The 20,054-nt window shown below is 45.2% G+C and overlaps 1 protein-coding gene across 8 annotated transcripts in view; it reads right to left on the bottom strand.

Annotated features, from left to right (window-relative positions):
- Positions 1-575: 575 nt before the first annotated feature.
- Positions 576-20,054, bottom strand: part of WT1 (WT1 transcription factor) — a 139,247-nt gene continuing 119,768 nt past the window's right edge. For 5 of the 8 annotated variants that reach the window (XM_064365056.1, XM_012452286.3, XM_021665263.2 and 2 more), the window contains 5 exons: positions 12,362-12,458; positions 8,645-8,795; positions 5,413-5,502; positions 4,716-4,808; positions 576-1,973 (listed from right to left, as the gene is read on the bottom strand). In XM_064365056.1, the coding sequence (XP_064221126.1) occupies positions 1,852-1,973; positions 4,716-4,808; positions 5,413-5,502; positions 8,645-8,795; positions 12,362-12,458 (553 nt within the window). In that variant the 3' untranslated portion in view covers positions 576-1,851. The remainder of the gene's footprint in view (positions 1,974-4,715; positions 4,809-5,412; positions 5,503-8,644; positions 8,796-12,361; positions 12,459-20,054) is intronic. The other 3 variants (XM_012452287.3, XM_064365054.1, XM_012452288.3) reach the window with 1 other exon arrangement.

Raw genomic sequence — 20,054 nt, 5'->3', positions numbered from 1 at the left:
GGCCAGGTGCGGTGGCTCGTGCCTGTAATCCCAGCACTTTGGGAGGCCGAGGTGGGCAGATCACAAGGTCAAGAGATCGAGACCATCCTGGCCAACATGGCAAAACCCTGTCTCTACTAAAAAATACAAAAAAATTAGCTGGGCGTGGTGGCACGCACCTGTAGTCCCAGCTACTTGGGAGGCTGAGGCAGGAGAATTGCTTGAACCCGGGAGGCAGTGAGGTTTCAGTGAGCCGAGATTGCACCACTGCACTCCAACCTGGCAACAGAGCAAGACTGTCTCAAAAAAACAAACAAACAACAATGAAAAAACATAATTCTCACCACACCATCCACAAACCCCATCCAACCACAGCACGAACACAATCACTCTGTAATGCAGGGTGAAGGCATTCTCCGCTGCTTCTAGGACAGATAATTCCCTCCTGAAGTTTGACAGAGACAAATAAATTGTGGTCAGGACCTGGATAGACTCACTAGTAGCCATTGACGTCGGTGGCATCTTCTCTTACCTGTTTAAAAGAGGTGCAGTGGCCTTGAGATTTGAACACAATACAGCTGATGGAATCTTGCCACTTTTCTTTTGAATAGACTTTAATTGAGAGCGAAGTGAAAAAATGCAGGTTACAATTTTAAGTGTTATCATCAATACCTTGTAAGATCAACACCCAGTGATGCAGCTAGTACTTATACATTTCCTAATTTTAGTTGTCAAAGAGCAGATCATCATCAGACATATATTTACATAACAATTTCAAGCAACAGTAAATAATAAATTCCCTCCCTTAAAAAACAAAACACAACACAACACACACACACGCACGCACGCACGAACACACAACCACTTTTAAACAATGGATTTCCGCACCCAGTAAGTCTCATTTTTTTTCACATATACTTGTAGACCCAAAGTTACTTAAGAAGAGTCTTATCAGTGGAGATCCTGGACCAGCCCCTATTTTCTTTTAAAGTCACTTTAATTTTTACAACCTGAAGCCACATAACCAGCATGGTTTGTATACACTAAGGATACTCCCAATGAAGAAAATGAATTCCCCTTCATTTGTGTGAGATATGTACATCTATGAAGACACATATGGTTACCACTCAAAAGAGTCAAAAACATACAAAAAAAATCTCAGATCCTCATAGTTTCTTAAGAGCAGTGTGCTAATGTTCACACTGAATTAACTGAATGGTAAAATTCTTTTCGATTTCTATACAGAGGTACTGGTTAGTTCTGATTCTTTCTTCAGCTGCTTACAATGCATGAGCTTTAAAAGTTGCCTGGCAGAACTATAGCCTGCTTCCCAGGTTAGCAGCCTGCCTGACCTCGGGAATGTTAGACAAGACTCACCCCCGATGCCTTGCTCTCTGATTTATTTCTTGCTGTTGCTGTTAGTAAATGGAAACCATGACAAAGTTTACATTAGCAGACACACACACATGCCCTGGCCTATAAATATTCCATGATAGAAAATGGTACAATAATTCCATCCCCAGCGAAAACGAGCATAGAAAAAAGGGAAGGGTCGGGGGACATGATCAGCCATTGCTCTTCTTACAGTAGAAAATCCAGACCAAATGGCAATGGGCTTTTAACTAACCAGACACTGTTAGCCGCTTCTCCAGGGCCTGTGAGTCAACTAAAAGGAGGCAGAGCAGAGACCAACTCTTCCAGGCACACCTGTTAGTTTCCAGAAGCACTGGTATCTTGTCTTGGAAGTTGGATGAAGAAGATCAGCTGGTTTCCTTCTTAGAGAGGTGAGTGAGGAGGAATGTGAGAGTCAGACTTGAAAGCAGTTCACACACGTGCTGCCTGGGACACAGAACTGTCCCCGAAGGAGACCCCTCAAAGTGCCAGCTGGAGTTTGGTCATGTTTCTCTGATGCATGTTGTGATGGCGGACTAATTCATCTGAGCGGGCGAACTTTTTCTGACAACTTGGCCACCGACAGCTGAAGGGCTTTTCACCTGTTGACACAATTGCCAGTCAGAGACACTTGCAATGAAGAGACGGACACAAGTTCAATTATCAAGGCCCGAGTGAAGTCATCACAAGGCACCCACTCTGAATTCCCCCAGCGTTGCGTCTCTGAGCTAACCAACTGAGCTCTTTTCCCGGGCAGCCTTGAAACAGCTGCACCTCTGGGGACTTTAAGGATCAAAATTTTGTAAAAAAGTTATATTCTTAGGTCAGAAAACTTGGAAAATGGGAGACAAGGAATGAGTCAAGCTGGAGGAAATATCTGAGCTATTCATAATTAAGGGGAAAAACGTTTGTTTCAGTCTCTGCTGATATAATGTTTAACTGTATAAATTTCTCGCTCTTGCTGAGTAAGTTGGGAACTGAGCTGTAATGGGCTGCAGAAGCCTCCAGGTCACCACCCTGGGCATTACTGAGTGATCAGGGATCTGAGCTGTGACTGGAGCTTTAACACTTCCCTCTGTGCAGATACTCTGGATGGGTTGGATACTTTAAAATAAATCACTGATACCAGTTTGCATGTTATGTGTTGTTTTTCTCTTAAAGTGTTACTGAGAGCATATCCTGTTGTATGGAAGATTCTAGTTGGGGTGCGGTCTTAGCTTTTAATAAGCTTGCCAAAAGATTGAGGCTTCTCCACCCAAGGAGCCCTCAGACATTCTTTCCAAGCCTCCTTCTCATTAGTGACAATAACTAGTATTTATTTGATGGTTAACATACGCCAAGCCTTGTGCCGGGCGTCACACACACACACACTAATGTAGTCCTTACAACAGCCCGTAAGGGAAGCGTTATTATCCCCACTCTACAGATGAGGTTGGACATCAATTGAGGGCAGATCCAGGCAGGACTCCAGGTCTGTCAAATTCCAGAGCCCATTCTCTTTCCTGTATCACACCTCCTAGGCTTAGCCATGGTGGAAAAGCAGCTGTGGCTCCATCGTAAGGAAGAAGGTGCAGGAGCCAATCCCTGTGTCACCTGACAGATCTTCTCAGATACTGCTGGTCCCACTTGGCCTTCTCTGAGAACTACTGGTTTGGACAAGCATTGAGAAATGTCCCAGTGTGGTGTCCCAGGGTCAGATTGGGGGCCAATCAAATGTGGTATTAAACAGTCTGCTTGTGAAACAGGTCATGTCGCACATATTCAGGGAGTGTGGCAGCAGGGTACACGGGACTGTAACACTTTGCCACCAAATGACGACTCAGGACTAAGTCAAAGAAGCATCACAGGCACCTGAGGAAGGGAAGCAAGATCCCATCCTGCCAACCCTGGAGCACAGGTGCCTTGGCGCTCTCTGTAGGTGCAGCCAGTTTGGGCTGAGTATCTGGGGTTGCCCAGACACATGTGATGTCATGTTTTCCTTCCCTGGCTGTTCCTTTGCTCTTCCTAGGCTGGCTCCCAAAGGCTGGCTCCTAATGGACAAACCCAAACCCTGTCTCTCGTCATCTTCATTCCTCTCAGTCTCTCCATGGTGTTCAGCTTTGGTGACTTTGACTCTCCACTTGCCTCTCTCTGCTCCCCAGACTGCAGAGTAAATGCCTGCTCTTTCTCCAATAAAGAAGCAAGTGAGACAAGGTGGGCTGGAAGCAGACAGAACTGGATTTGCTACTTACTAGCTTTGTGACTTTAGACAAGCCATTGAACTACGATTGCCTCAGTCTCCTCATCTGTAAGATGGGAATAAAACATGCCTACCTTACTTTTTTTGTTTGTTTTGAGACAGGGTCTTGCTCTGTTGCTTGGGCTGGAGTGCAGTGATGGGATCACAGCGCACTGCAGCCTCAGCCTCCCAAGCAAGCTCCAGTGATCCTGCTACCTTAGCCTCCCAAATAGCTGGGACTACAGGTACACACTGCCATCCCCAACTCGTTTTTGTATTTTTTGTAGAGACAGGTGCATACCACCATGCCCAACTAGTTTTTGTATTTTTTGTAGAGACAGGATTTTGCCATGTTGCCCAGGCTGGTCTTGATCTGCGGGGCTCAATCGATTCACCCACCTCAACCTACCAAAGTGCTGAGATTACAGGTGTGAGCCACCACACCCGAGCCTACCTTACTCTACTTACAAGCATGTTGTGAAGACTTTGATAAGCTAAGCATTAACCCTCTTTCCAAAGACAGGAAATATGCAACAAAGGTGGTGCTATCTGTGTTATGAATCACACCAGCCTTGCAGAAAGCAAAAATCTTCAGCAGCCTGAATAAATGCCCTGTTCTCCTCTCTGTACTAGTATGAAGGAAATAATAACCACACACTGATACTGGTCCAGCAGAAACCAAGATCACTCCTGGGGCATTAACTTTCAGCAGAGCAAGGACTTGGTTCTCTGAAAATAGTGTCATGAAACGTGCTCTCAGAAGAGTAAATGTTTGGCTTTTGTTGCTAGAATGTTGCTAGAATTTCTGCTGCTTTTCTGTAAAGTTGATTATCATATCAAACAGTGATAAAATGTGTGACGCAACAAACTGGAAACAGTAGGGACCTGGCTTATCTCTTCATTTTCATTCTGCAAACTCCAGCCATTCTTTTCCCATCTTTCTCCTTCTCTGTATTTCCACCCTCCCCTTCTTTAAAAAATAGTATTATTTATTATTTAAAGATAACCATGCACTATTCCTTCTCTCCACTGAGTCTGAGTCTTTCCCAGTCCCTCTCATCACAATTTCATTCCACAATAGTTAAAAAAAATAATGAAAAATAAATGTGAAGAAAAGTTTACGCACTTGTTTTACCTGTATGAGTCCTGGTGTGGGTCTTCAGATGGTCAGACCGGGAGAACTTTCGCTGACAAGTTTTACACTGGAATGGTTTCACACCTAAATGGACAGAGAAGGTCTAGCCTCGGCCCTAACAACGCAGGGAACAGCGAGGCCCATGAGGCTGACTTCTGGCAGCTGGAGGAGCCCGGCATTTCCAGCCACGCCTGCAATGTTTGCATCTGTCTCGCCCTCAGATTTCCCCAGACCCCAAGGCCCAGCGAGAATCACGGATTCTGCACATTAACCTTCCAGGACCCACTTCTGTCTTGGGAACAACAATTTCTTAACCACAGAGGTCCAGCTTCTCACCAGCTGGAAGATCTCAGCTGTGTTAGAGACAGGAAAAGTGAATCACATGCTACAAATCGGATTCCACTCTCCATCACCCTCATTCTTTGCCGATGCTCAGTGTATCATCAGCCCACTGCTAGTGGGATCTCACTGTTCTGTGGTTTGCAGGAGAAATGTAGGGTGTTTCCTTTTCTTTCTTTTTCTTTATTTAAAAGAAGGAAAATCTCCAGAGATTATAGGGGGAAAAAGTACTGGAAAAACTAAACACATGGCTGACTCTCTCATTCATGTTCAACAACAAAGAGAATGGTGAAATCAACCCTAGCCCAAGGGAACACGACTTCCAGCAATGAGAAGTGAACCTACAAACCTGTATGTCTCCTTTGGTGTCTTTTGAGCTGGTCTGAACGAGAAAACCTTCGCTCACAGTCCTTGAAGTCACATTGGTACGGTTTCTCACCTTGAGGAAGACACATATTCTGTTTGAAAATGATACTGGAAATGGGGATCTCGTTAAAGGCAACATCTCCTACTAGGACTGAGCAGATCTCAAAATGCCTAAGGCACTTTGCTGGTTTGTTAGGGTAGGACGATCCCTAACCTGCAAGTTAGAAATGATGGGAGCTCAGGGGCCAGAGGATTCTGCCCCAGGGCTCACATCCAGATCTGCCATTAAAAAAAAAATCGCTAGGTGAGGTGTGGTTTCTTCATTGTAAAATGGGTCCAACAATCCAACAACTTCAAAAGATTTATTACCTTCTTGTAAAGGGCTCAGCCCAGGACCTAGCACAGAAGGAGTGTTCAAAAAATATTAGCAGAGAATACATAGACAAATAAAAACCAAACTCCTTAACTCCCGGGCTGAATCTGAGGCCGAATTCTGGGATGCACGTGCCTTGAGGTCAGCCTCATGAAATAAGTGCTTTATGTTCTACGGCCCAAAGATCTGGTGTTCTCTGCTACTGAATCCCTGTTCCTGAGTCAAGCAAACATGACTCCATGGTTGTGAGACCCTCAAGTTACACCAAAAGCCAAAGCATTGAGAAAGTTTTTGGTGTCCCCTTTATCCAAGACAAGTCAGCAATGGGATTACCCAACCTCCTGTCTCAGAATGGAGAAGCCTCACCCCCGTTCTCACTACAGAAAGTTCAGCCAAACACTGGAACCTGAGCCCCAAGAGAAGTGAGCAACCCTAGGCCTTCCCACCTTCCTAGGAGAATCCTGAGTCACAGGCATCTGGGATGAAAACAAGCCATTCCAGAATCAGTCAGGCCTTTCTGTTGCAGGGCGGCCCCCAGTTATCTTTCCAACCTCAAAACCTCTGCTATTTCCTTCATGAACCTCTATTCCCCACTATGCCAGAGCTCACATCTTGAAGTCCTCCTTGCATTCTGCTCACACTAAATGTCCTCCGTCCCTGTCTCCACATTGAAAAGGCTCCTGTATGTGCCTCACAAACGCCACTTCGTCTGCAATGCCTGCTGGGAAATTGCATGGTCAAATTCCCCTTCCTTCCCTCATTACAACATTTCTTCCAGGGTGTCTAACGTGGTGAGCTATATCTGGGTCTACAATCCTTCCATGGGTTAGAAAATCCTAAGCACTGGAGCCTTTTTATTTTTTTTCTCAGAGACAAATTCTCTCTCTCTCTCTGCTGCCCTGACTGAAGTGCAGTCCTGTGAGCCTAGCTCACTGCAGCCTCCAAATCCTGGGCATAAGCGATCCTCCCACCTCAGCCTCCTGAGTAGCTGGGACTACAGGCATACACCAGCACACTTGGCTAAATTTTTTTAGATGTTTTTTGTAGCGACAGAGTCTCACTATATTGCCCAGGCTGGTCTTGAACCCCTTAAGTAATCCTCCTGCCTACGCCTCCCAATGTCCTGGGATTACAGGTGTGAGCCACTGCGCCTGGCCCCTTTCTTTATATTTGTATCCAGCTTGGTGCCTGATGCTTCACCTCTGCGAGCTGGAAAAGACAATGCCCCTATTGAGTCTGATTTCCTCCCTTGCTTTTGAGCTTCTGCTCATCTCTCTTTCTCTGTCCAGCCTACCAGCCTTCACTGGTTAACCCAAGCCCTTCCTCCTCTGATAAACTTTCTCATATGACCCTAGTTCAAACTGGATACCCTCCAAACTCACCAGTACTTCCTGTCTCTGATTTAGTACATGACCGTGTATTCTCTTAGTCCCATTTCATTTGTGTATATCCTAGTTCCCAAACAAACCACGAACTCCTTGAGAAGGAGGATTATAACCTGGAGTTAAAAGGCAGGAGTTTTAGTCCTCTTTCTGCTATATTCTACCCTCTTAATAAATGTTTTGTGAATGAGGATTAAAGGAAATATACATGTAGAGAACCTGATACAAATATAACATGCCACTGGTCCTCTCTTCTTTTGAGTGCAAACTCGAGTTTATACCAGAATTGCATCCTCCGTACACTGTGAATTAGCAAAATCGAATGGTCTAAGGAAATCTGAATTCAGCTCACTTTTTTCTCCAGCTTCCCAACAGCAAAATCACCAGTAATAACATCATTGTAACAGTGATCCTAACAGTAATGCTGTTTTTCGGTTGTGGAAAGGGCAGCACCAGTGCTTCTGTAGGAAAACCCGGGCTTCATCACACTCCCACACTCCCACCTAGTGCCCACAAGGCCCAGAGCAAACGTTCTGTGACATGCCTGTACACATTCAAGGTGGCCAACACCAGACAATGCCACTTCTCTATTTCCCAGAAGCAGCTTCCTTGACCTGGAGGAAAATCCAGTTTCATTGGCATAGCTTCAAAAATCATCATCTCTCTCTCTCTCTCTTCTTTTTTTTTTGGCAGAGTCTCACTCTGTCGCCCAGGCTGGAGTACAGTGCTGCTATCTCAGCTCACTGCAACCTCCGTCTTCCAAGTTCAAATGATTCTCCTGCCTCAGCCTCCCAAGTAGCTGGGATTACAGGTGTGGGCCACAACACCTGGCTCATTTTTGTATTTTTAGTAAAGATAGGGTTTCACCAGGTTGGCCTGGCTGGTCTTGAACTCCTGACTTCAGTGATCCACCCACCTCAGCCTCCCAAAGTGCTGGGATTACAGGCGTGAGACCCTGAGCCTGGACTTTTTTTTTTAAGCGATCACAAAAAAAATCAAACCAACAGTCAATTTTCCCCCTCCTGTCTGGTTGATTACTACTGACCCAAGCAGGTAAGTTTTCCTTTGGACTATCTCTTACAAAATTTCACAGTGATCTTGCCCATCAATCTCCCAAAACCATCTGATGCTATATTCCCAGGCTAGCTCCTCTCTCTTTAGAAACGCTAATAGTATTCTAACGCCAACACAATTCCCACACAGGTCTCTAATTCTGTGGCACTTTCTCTCTACCACTCTGCTCTGCCCTTCTGGAAGACAGTTTGCTGACCTCTGTAATAAAAGATGGATAATCAGAATGCAAAATGGCCCCACAGCCTCTTTCCATCACCTGGATCAGATCTTTCAAAGCAGTGCTTACTTTCCATCCTGGAAATCACCTGTGTCCTTAGCAGTGTGAGAGCCTGGAAAATGAGCTCTTGAACCATGTTTGCCCAAGGCTGGACAGTGGACACACTTACCAGTGTGCTTCCTGCTGTGCATCTGTAAGTGGGACAGCTTAAAATATCTCTTATTGCAGCCTGGGTAAGCACACATGAACGGGCGTTTCTCACTGGTCTCAGATGCCGACCGCACAAGGGTCGGGGCTACTCCAGGCACGCGCCGCACATCCTGCAGGCAGAGAGCAAGAGGAAGGGAGGCTTTAAGCCACATGTGAACATTCACATAGGTCCTGAGGGAGCGTGAGCACTGGAATATATCCAAAGAAGGGATTGCAGGTCCAGACCTAAAACCACTCCCATTCGCACTCCAGATCCCCATGGCAGACATCACTAATGGATGCTAAATCAGGACATTCTACAATGCAGTGCTCTAAGACCATCACTACTGAGCAACCAGAAGTGGCTCTTGAGATGAAACCTACATGGAATGGCTGTCCCAGAGCCTCTGCAAAAGAAATGCCAGTGCCTGGAAGAGCTCTCAATCCATTCTACCTCTCAGCTTCTCCTCTTGAGGCAGTGATGTCTGCAAGTCCAAAGTCGCAAAGTCTAACTGCTCCCTCCCACTTGGAGACATGACCACATGACCTAGAGCCAATCAGCAAAGGGTGGGGACATCCTTATTAGAAAAAAGTGGGATAATGAATGAGCCCTAAGCTTACCAGATCGTCCAAATATAAGTAAATGACATGGAAGGAGGAGCCCCTGGATTTAGGGGTCCCGTCTGTGAAGGGAAGCAAAACCCATCAGAGGGCCACGGTAAAGCCAGCACAACCTTTAATAGTGACACCAGAAAGCACTGGATCCTGTCTGCCTTCTGTGCACTGCACACATCCCTTGCAGGGCATCTGTTGCTCCCCTTTATCTTGTGGAAGTGCGGTGTGTGTGTTGTCAGTCTTCCAAGAATAGGAACTGGAGGAAAACAGAGAGGCAAGCTCCCCTTCCTCCTCTTGGGGTCAGTGAGTCATAAATGGGAGCTGAGCGAGTGCCTGAGTGGCCACTAAATTCTCCTCATTCCTTTACAGTTGTGCAAATCAACCCCAAAGGGGGTAAGATACTGACACAAGAGTGCATCCATGTTTTGGTTTTGTTTGTTCTTAAGACAGGATCTTATTCTTTGCCCAGGCTGGAGTGCAGTGGCATGATAAGGGCTCACTGCAGCCTCAACCTCCCGGGCTCAAGTAATCCTCCACTTCAGCCTCCTAAATAGCTGGGATGACAGGCGAAAGCCATCATGCTCAGCTTTTTTTTTTTTTTTTGGTATAGATGGGGTCTCCTTATGTTGCTCAGGCTTGTCTCAAACTCTCAAGGTCAAGGGATCCTTCCACCTTGGCCTCCCAGAGTGCTGGGATTACAGGCATGAGCCACTAGGCCTGGTCTAAAGTACATTCATGTTTTGTGCTAAGACCTGGAACCACTTCTGAGCATAACCAACTCCTTGCCCTGTGCATTTTCCACCCTACCCATGCTTATGTTCTAGCCCCTATTTCACACTGCCCTGCACTGAAAGGTCACTTTCTTTTTTGGAAGAAAAAATGCCGTACTGACATAGAACACAAAATTGATGTTAATAGGCCACAGTGTCTCAGGGATAATGGTGGCATAAAATTAAATGGTGAGCTAGCTGTTGGATTGGAATACTCAATACCTGTCCTGTCTGGAGTTGTTTAGAGGCCATGACAAGTGAACCTGACAAACTGGGCTTAGTGGGAAAGAAAGCAAAGGAAGCATTTTCCATTTCCATTCATTCATCCTAGAAGCAGTGTATGTGCGAAGAGGAGTTGTTAGTCTCAGCAAGGGTCCTGGTGAAGGATTCTGATGGTTTTCATCAGGGGAGAGGCTTGATGTCTCCCCAAACCTTCATCAGATTTCCGTATTTCTGTAACCCTTGCCTTTATTCCTCTCCATTGGAAGACTTGGGAGTAGGGAGAGCACTGTTCTCTCTTCGTGACACTTCTGGAAACATTAATCAGAACATCTCAGAGCTACTTGCCCCACTTTTCATGTGGGGTCTGGCCCAGATACAATTTGTTTCTAGGGTACTGACTATTCTGCCGAAAGTATCACTGCTGTTACTCATGCTGCAGCCATGGATTGATGTTTACAAGCCATAAAAGAAACTCTTAGTAACTGCATGTGGTTCTGACCACCCAAAAAAGAGACTCTGGAGAGAAGACAGACTAAAGGTCTATGGAGGTGGCAGACCAAATGTGTCTACTGAATTCTCCAAATCTTTTACTTTTTTTTTTCCTTGAGACAGAGTGCAGTGGCATGATCTCAGCTGACTGCAACCTCCACCTCCCAGGTTCAAGCGATTCTCCAGCCTCAGCCTCCTAAGTAAGCTGAGACTACAGGCCCACGCCACTACACGTGGCTACTTTTTTTGTATTTTTAGTAAAGATGGGGTTTCACCATGTTGACCAGGCTGGTCTTGAACTCCTGACCTCAGGTGATCTGCCTGCCTCAGCCTCCCAAAGTGCTAGGATTATAGGCATGAGCCACCGTGCCCAGCCTAAATAAATAAATAAATTTTAAAACCAATGCTTTAAAAATCCCAGTGCTGGGATTACAGGCATGAGCCACAGCACCCAGCCAACTTTTACCTTTATACTCTACTTTCTTCGTGCTCCTTAGAGACTTCCCCCTCCCCTAAACTGTTCACCACCCTCTGCCTCCCTAAGAAGCAGTATAATGAGGTAGTTATAAACAGGGGTCTGAAGTCAGATGAGACCTGTGTGATTAGTCTCGGCTCCACCATTTACTAGCTATGTGATTCCAGGCATATTATTCATCACCTCTGGGCTTCAGTTTCCCCATCCATGAAATGGAGAGAATAACAGTACCTACCTCATAGGGTGTATTGAAGATGAAATGAAGGGGGAAGGCCGCATATAGACATGGAGAAGCCTTACATGCATATTGCTAAGAGAAAGAAGTCAGCCTGAAAAGGCTACATCTAATATGATTCCAACTATACGACATTCTGAAAAAAGACTAGTGACGGTTGACAGGAGAAGATGGAGGGAAGAATAGGTGGAGTAGAGGGAATTTTAAGGGCAGTGAAACTATTCTGTATGATACTAGAATAATAGGTACATGGCATTATGCATTTTTCAAAACCCATAGAACTGCACAATACAAAAAGTGAACCCTAATGTAAACTATGAGTTTTAGTTAACAATAATATATCAATATTGGTTCATCAATTATAACAAATGAACCACATCAATACAAAATGGTACTAATAGGGTAAAGTCCATATTTTTCTAAAGTCTACGTATAAAACTTAGCACAATGCCTGCTATACAGAAAATGTCCAGCCATAGGTGGTACAGTTAGTGTTATTATCATCAACAATTGGCAAGATATGGGTCCTCCTGTGGGCACTCTTCGATGTAGAACAAATCTTAGAAGTCAAAAGTCCAGGCGGTTAAGTCAAACCCAATTAGCTCAAATACAAAAGCTGCACAGCCTACCCTGGAGAAATCAAACAGAGCAGTAAAGGCAGAAAGGAAAGGATTCTGTGGGAGCATCTTGGGCTGCGTCAGGCAGCGGGCAGCCTCTCTGGGAGAGAACACAGCCATCTTTTCAGACCCAGGGGACCAGCAGGGGTCCCTGATGTTAAAGGAGCCTGCAATGAAGAAGAGGCTTGCCAGGGCCAAAGAGTCCATCAGTAAGGAACTAAAGGGCCGGCCACGGTGCAGGTCGCCTCCCGCTGGGGCCTCGCTGCATGCTCACCTGAATGCCTCTGAAGACACCGTGCGTGTGGATTCTGTACTGGGCGCCGCAGAGGATGGGTGTGGTGTGGTTATCGCTCTCGTACCCTGTGCCGTGGCTGCAAACACAAAGAAGGGAAAAAAGGCTCAGGGTGGCTCACAGTCGCCATTTAGAAATGCTTATCTGCAACCAGGAGGCAATGATTGTTTTTAAAGCTCACAGAACAAAAATAGTTGGTTTTTGCCTCCCTCCACGGGGCCACTTTAGATGCAGGGTTCTGCGGGGGGCGGGGCTGCTGGACCCTGGGGCCGCCACCTCGCAGTCCCTCCCTCATCCTCCGATTCTCGAAGGCGTGCACCATCCGGGTCTCGCTCAGACACGCCGGAGAAAGCCACAGTGGCAGGGTTTCATCCTCAAGTTGTTTACCATCTGAACGGCAGGGCTGACGGCTGCAAGTATCTCAGGAATGAGCAGAATGCCTCAAGCTTCACGTTAAGTGCACTGAATTTTTGTCGGCACCTCATGACTCAGTTTTTACCAGATAGCACCAAAAAAGTGATGACACTTACAAGAAGAGATGTCGCGTCCTCAGAAGTGGGGATTACACATCAGTGGCCCCACTCTGCTTAAACAACAGGTCAGTTTTCCAGATCAACTTAACTCTTGGTAGCCAGCCTGCGCCCTAGGTGGAGGCACTGGAGAATCTTCCTCCAGCATTCGACTGACTAGTCCCCTCACTGGTGCCCAGGTTAACCTTGGACTACGTAGGAAGAGCTGAAGATGTGCAATGCTGAAAAGGACAACTTGGAAGAGGCGGATGTTCCGCTCTAAAATTATTCTCTCCTTCAGATACGACGCCGCTATCTGCTCTACAGTGATTTCACTTCCAGATGAGTCAGACGGAGGTTTCTCACCCACACCAGCAGCACATTAGAATCACATCTAGAAGCACTAAGGAGAGCTCTCATCAAATAGCTCTGTAAAATGATGCAGCTGCTTTGCAAAATATCTGGCAGTTCCTCAAAAGGTTAAACATAAAGTTAACATATGACCCAGAAATCTCACTCTTCGGTATATTCCCAAGAGAAATGAAAACAGATGTCCACACAAAAACTTGTATACATTGTGCATTGGCAGCATTATTCCTAAGAGCCAAAAAGTCGAATCAACCCAAATGTCCATCAACGGATGAATGGATAAACCAAAGAGAGTATCTTCATATGATGGAATATTATTCAGCAATAAAAAGGAACAAAGTACCGATACATGCTACAATATGGGTGAACCTTTAAAATACCATGCTAAGTAAAATAAGCACTCACAAAAGGCCACAGGTAGTGTGACTGCATTTCTATGAAATGTGCAGAATAAGCAAGCCTATAGGGACAGAAACTAGATTAGTGGTTGGGTGACTTGAACTGGGGGAGTTAAGAAGACATGGAAAATGACTGCTGAAAATGTCCTAAAATTGTGGTAATGGTTATACACTGTGAATATACTAAAAACCATTGCATTATACACTCTAAATGGATGAATCATACGGTCTGTGAAATCTATAAATCTGCTTTGGGGGGGTGTGGGAGGGATGCATCAGGTTGTTTGTTTGTTCATTTGTTTCACTCTATCACTCAGGCTGGAGTGTAGTGGTGCAATCTCAACTCACTGCAACCTCCGCCTCCCAGGTTCGAGCAATTCTCCTGCCTCAGCCTCCAGAGTAGCTGAGATTACAGGCACACATCACCATGCCCAGCTCATTTTTGTATTTTTAGTAGAGACAAGGTTTCGTTATGTTGGCCAGGCTGGTCTCAAACTCCTGACCTCAGGTGATCAGCCCATCTCAGCCTCCCAAAATGCTGGGATTACAGGTATGAGCCACCATGCCCAGCTGCATTAGCATTTTTAAAAATCTCCAGGTGGGATTAACTGGCTGTCAGCACTGAGAATTCTATTCTCTGCCTCCATTACTCTAGCAGTTGGTTCCAGAGGTCCTGGGCAGGGAGGCAGGTAAACTGGTAGGTGAATTAGCCCACTCCATCTTTGGGGTGTGGGGAAGCCTGGAGCCAACTCAGCACTCACTCAGAGAAGAGAGAGTTCCTGGAAGGGAAGAGTGTCTGCCAGGACAACTGAAATGTTCACACCCCACTAGGGCCACAGGAGCTGTGGGGTTTTACATTTACTTCTGGCTCCAAGCATTTTAGAAAGAACTGCCTGCCCCTCTAACCTACCATACCTTCTCTGCATATCCTTCAAGTGATTTTTCACATATCTGGGGGCAGGGGGAATGTCTCAAAGAACTAACCCCAGGGTCAAACATGCAAAAATTGGGCAGAAACGCCAAACCCAAAGAACATATGCCCTTCTGGCCCTTACACTGCGTTTGCCAGGAGAAAGAGGCTGTGTCTGCCTTCCTTACAATTACTTCGTACAGACAGTGGGAAAGTGAGAGGTGCTGACAATGGTCATGTGGCAGCAGAAAGAGGGCAGGACCACAATGGTGCCATGCTGCTGCCAGAACATTTTGCCTCCAAGGCTGTGAAGAGAAGCTGCCTTTGCTTGCTTCAGTCATCTGTATGGAGCCAAAATGTGACTTACACGTTTTCTTTCTTTTTTTTTTTTCAGAACTTGCTCTGTTGCCCAGGCTGGAGTGTAATGGTGTGATCATAGCTCACTGCAGCCTTGAACTCCCAGGCTCAAGTGTTCCTCCTGCTTCCATCCCCCGAAGAGCTGGGACTATAGGTGCCCCCCACCATGCCCAGCTGTTTTTATTTTTATCTTTGTAGAAATAGTGTCTGGCTATGTCCTTCACAGGATGGTCTCAAACTCCAGGGCTCGAGCAATTCGCCCACCCCAGCCTCCCAAAGTGCCGGGATCACAGGAGTGAGCCATTGCCCCCCGCCTACTTTCCACATTTTCTAGGCTAAAGGATTTCTAGGGACATGACATTAAAGTTCTGCCATCAAAGGGTAAAATTCGAAATCTGTCTTGACAGCTAAGCTCAGGGTGTTAGCTGGGTTCCTGGAGGGTGGGGGCATGGAAACAGACTTTCCTGAAGACAACTGTCTCGTGAAATGAAGTGTTGTGACGCTCAAAGGAAACAGCAATCCTCACAGCCAGATGCAAACCACAAACAAAAGAAGCAACAAGACTGTACCTGCCGAATACACCAGTAGATTCTCCTACCAGGTGCATGAAGAAAAACAGCCAGGCCCCTGCCTATGGGGACTTGGGTCTCCAAAAGACAAACACACCAGTGCAATTCCACCTGTGGAAACCTGCAATTCAACACTTCCCAATGGGGTGTGTCCAGAACACCAAGTACAACTTACTGACATTTGATACGGTAACAATTCTCTCTAAATAAGTTTTAAAAAAGCAACTCGGTGGTATGGGAACCACAGACTAATAGAGATAGAAAGGACCTAGAAAGGCCATCTATACCACCCCCATTCAAAGCAGAAATCTCTTCTAGCTCATGCCCAACAATTGATCAACACGACTGGTGACTAGTTTTCAAGAGAGCCCATTCAATTTTAGGAGAGCTTTAAAAACAAGCTGAAATCCTCCTTGTTTCTGCCTTCAGGAGAACCACTGAGTGATTACTGTTTTACAGCCATCTGTGTGTATCTCCTCTGCCCCATGGTAAACTTGGCCTTGAGTACAAAGATTCCTTGCTCCTCTCTGCATCCTCTAAACTCAGTGACTGAGGCTGGGTGCAGTGTCTCATGCCTGTAATCCCAGTGCTTTGGGATGCTGAGATGGGTGGGTCACCTGAGGTCAGGAGTTCAAGACCAGCTTGGCCAACATGGCAAAACTCATCTCTACAAAAATACAAAAATTAGCCGGGCATGGTGGCACACACCTGTAATCCCATCTACTTTGGAGGCTGAGGCAGGAGAATCGCTTGAACCTGGGAGGCAGAGGTTGCAGTAAGCCAAGATCGCACCACTGCACTCCAGGCTGGGTGACAGAGCAAGACTCTATCTCAAAAAAAAAAAAAAGATTTCAAACAGTGTTCATGTTTTTCTGTTTTGTTTCCTAGTAGACTTCCTTTTGAGATGTAAGATACTTGACCCTGCTGAATGACAGGGAAAAGGGATTTGATAAGTCCTTGGCCAACATATTCAAGAAGATCACAGGAATTAACAGCAAAGTGTCATGAGGGTGGCTATGGTTCCAAGTGGAGAAAAGAACAGTGGGTCTGGGGCAGGCAGGTAAAGATATGGGAGAGGAAGTTCAGGGTAATGTGACTGCTCCTCCTGTCCTGCCACAGAGGCCACTCTGTGCTAGAAGCCACTCTCCAACTTAACAAAGACACTTTAGACAATAGCTCCTTTATTGTTCAACCAAGCACAAATCATCCATTTACGTATTTAGTCCATTATTCCCTATCTTGTCTACAAGAACAACAAAAACATCGAATATGTTTTCGCAGTGAAGAGCCACTATATTAGTGAACTTCCACTATTGGACTGGCAATTCTACTCAAAAAGAAATGGACTTGGGCACGTGTCTTGCCTATCACTAACCAACCTTGGTAATTATCTCTGTTTTCTCCCCAGCTTGTTCTCAAAGATCTAGTTTAATAACTTTCCCAATAATTCATGTTAACTCTGTGGTTTCCAGAATCCACTGGTTTGTTTTTTTTTCCCTACTTAAAAAGAAGACATATATCTGTCTCAACTCTTCGGTCACCTCTCTTATTCTCCATGAATTTCCAGATTATTGGATAGGAGGCAGTGATTTTATGTGTTTGCTGAATTGGTCAGAATATGGATTTGACTCTTTTAATTTAAAACAGAGCCACGGACTCAAATATTCCTACAAGGTCCAAGTAAGACAAGTAAAATGAAGAAGGCCCTAAAGAATGAGATGGCACTGGACTCGCAGGGACGGCCACCCTGGCCACACCACCCTCTGACCAACAGAGGCAGCCACAACTCAGCTCTCCCAGCCAATGACTGTAAACAATCCAGCATTGCTATATCTTTCCATTCTCAACAAAAAGTAGGAAATCTGGACTTTTTTGACAGCACCTGAGTTATAAGTTCTTGCAAATAATTGAAATTATAAGAATCATTGTCAGGACAAATAAAACACACATCTGGCCCAAGGGCCACCAATCTGCAATTTATTGTATGCATCTCATGAGCCTGGTGATTGAGATCAATAAAATTCATGTTTTTTTAAGCCACGTGGGTGTCTCACGCCTATAATCCCAGCACTTTTGGGAGGCCGAGGCAAGAGGATCACTTAAGCCCCAGGAGTTCAGACCAGCCTGGGCAACATCATGGTTAAGACCCTGTCTCTACAAAAAAAAAAAGAAAAAAGTGCTGAATGTGGTGGTGCACACCTATAGTTCCAGCTATTTGGGAGGCTAAAGTGGGAAGATCACTTGTGCCTAGGAGTTCAAGGCTGCAGTGAGCTATGATGGCATCACTGTACTCCAGCCTGAGTGACAAGAGTAAGACCCTGTCTATAAAAAAAAAAAGTATCTATATATTTTATATACATATATGTTACATATAATATATTCATAAATGTATAAAATATATGTTGAATATATAAATATATAGAGAATATATACTTATACATATATATTTTTTTTCCAATCCTTAGCAGAACCCAAGGAGTTATTCATTAAGTTGTATCACCTTACACAAATGAAATTACTTCCCACAGACCACTACTGGTCCATGGCCTGGTGGTTGGGGACCTCTGGTATAAAGAAAGCACAAGGTTGACTGATAGAAATAGCTGCTTATGTGCAACAGAGCACGATTTTTACCCCCCCCAAAAAAATTTCTTTCTATTGAACTGGGAAAATAAACTAAACAGAAGCAGTTATCAGCGGAGCACTTTGTGGCTTCACTTCTGGCAGTGGCCTGGACTGTACATTTTCCTGAACAGCTTTAAAATGCATAAAAATGTATCCTGAGAAAGTTTGCTTTTCCTAGACAGCTTTAAAATGCATAAACATGGCCGGGCACAATGGCTCATGCCTGTAATCCCAGCACTTTGGGAGGCCGAGACGGGTGGATCACCTGAGGTCAGGAGTTCAAGACCAGCCTGGCCAACATAGTGAAACCCTGTCTCTACAAAAATACAAAAATTAGCAGGGCAAAGTGGTGGGTGCCTGTAATTCCAGCTACTCGGGAGGCTGAGGCAGGAGAATCACTTGAGTCCAGGAGGCAGAGGTTGCAGTGAACCAAAATTGCACCACTGCACTCCAGTCTAGGTGACAGAGCGAGACTGCGTCTCAAAAACAAAAACCAAAAAACACGCACAAAAAAATGCATAAATACTTTTCTTAAAAGTTTGCAAAATGAGAAAAATGTCCCTCATACAACACAAATTATGAGTCCTCTTCACACTAAAAATGTGTACACTGAGGTTTGGCCCAAGAGAAAAAAACAAAAAACAAAACACTTAACATTGCAAGAGTGGCTTCTTTAGAAATGATTAACTTTGATATTCCACAGGCACATGAAGATTAATAAAAAGCAATTGAGGTTTTACAGATGAGGAAAACCAGAGCCGCCCTGAAATCCCTTATCAACAGAAGAGTTAAAGAGAGAAAAGAAAAAGAGCCTTTGGAAGGCAATTAGCATTCATATGAATATTCAAAAAGGGGGAACTTCGGCCTGTTATTTCTCTCTCCCACCTCTAGTTATTGGCCAGGCAGGCATCTCCCCATCTTCACTGCTGTCTTCTCCCCTCTGCAGAGTTAATCAGATTGAAGGGAAGCACCTGGGGACATTCAAACTCTTCTGTCTCCAAAACATGGAATTTACCCATCAACCCCTCTTCTCTCCCCACCCTTGATACTCAGGGCTCATACATGAGATGCTGAAATGCCTGATTCTTTTCAGTGTTGACAATAAACCCCGCTGCAAGCCTTGAGAACCATCACCCCCTTGTTTAGTGTGACACTTTCTGAGGAACAAAGAACAAAGAATCTGTGCTAAGAAATTGTGATTCCTTAAAGTTTAAACACAAGAGAGGAGGCTGAACACAGTGCCATTCATCAACTACATTTACAGAGAGAAAGAAAGAAAGGAAAAGAAAGGAAGGAAGGAAGAAAGAAAGAAAGAAAACAAGAAAGAAAAAGAGAAAAAGAAAGAAAGAAAGAGGAAAAAAACCACAAATCAAATCAAGCCTCTAGGAAATACAGGGAAGGCCAGGCACTGTGGTTCATGCCTGTAATTCCAGCACTTCGGGAGGCTGAGGCAGGAGGATCACCTGAGTCAGGAGTTTGAGACCAGCCTGGTCAACATGGTGAAACCCCACCTCTACTAAAAATACAAAAATTAGCTGGGTGTGGTGGCATGAGCCTGTAATCCCAAATACTTAGGGGCTGAGGCAGGAGAATCACTTGAATCAGGGAGTCAGAGGCTGCAGTGAGCCAAGATCGCGCCATTGCACTCTAGCCTGGCAACAGAGTGAGAACCTATCTCAAAAATAAATAAATAAATAAATAAATAACAAAAATTAACCCAGGTGTGCTGGCACATGCCCATAATCTCAGCTACTTGGTAGGCTGAGGCATGAGAATTGCTTGAACCTGGGAGGCAGAGGTTGCAGTGAGCTGAGATCATGTCACTGTACTTCAGCCTGGCAAGAGAGAGAGAGAGAGAGAGAGAGGGAGGGAGGAAGGGAGGGAAAGAACAAAAGAGAGAGAGAGGAAGAAAAAGAAAGATCAGAAAAAAAGAAATAC

This window comes from Aotus nancymaae, unplaced genomic scaffold (genome assembly GCF_030222135.1).
Source record: "Aotus nancymaae isolate 86718 unplaced genomic scaffold, 86718_ANA_hifiasm-v0.15.2.pri h1tg000059l, whole genome shotgun sequence".
Taxonomy (NCBI): Eukaryota; Metazoa; Chordata; class Mammalia; order Primates; family Aotidae; genus Aotus; species Aotus nancymaae.
Note: the sequence above shows the minus strand (reverse complement) of the source record. Positions and strands in the feature narration are given on the sequence as shown.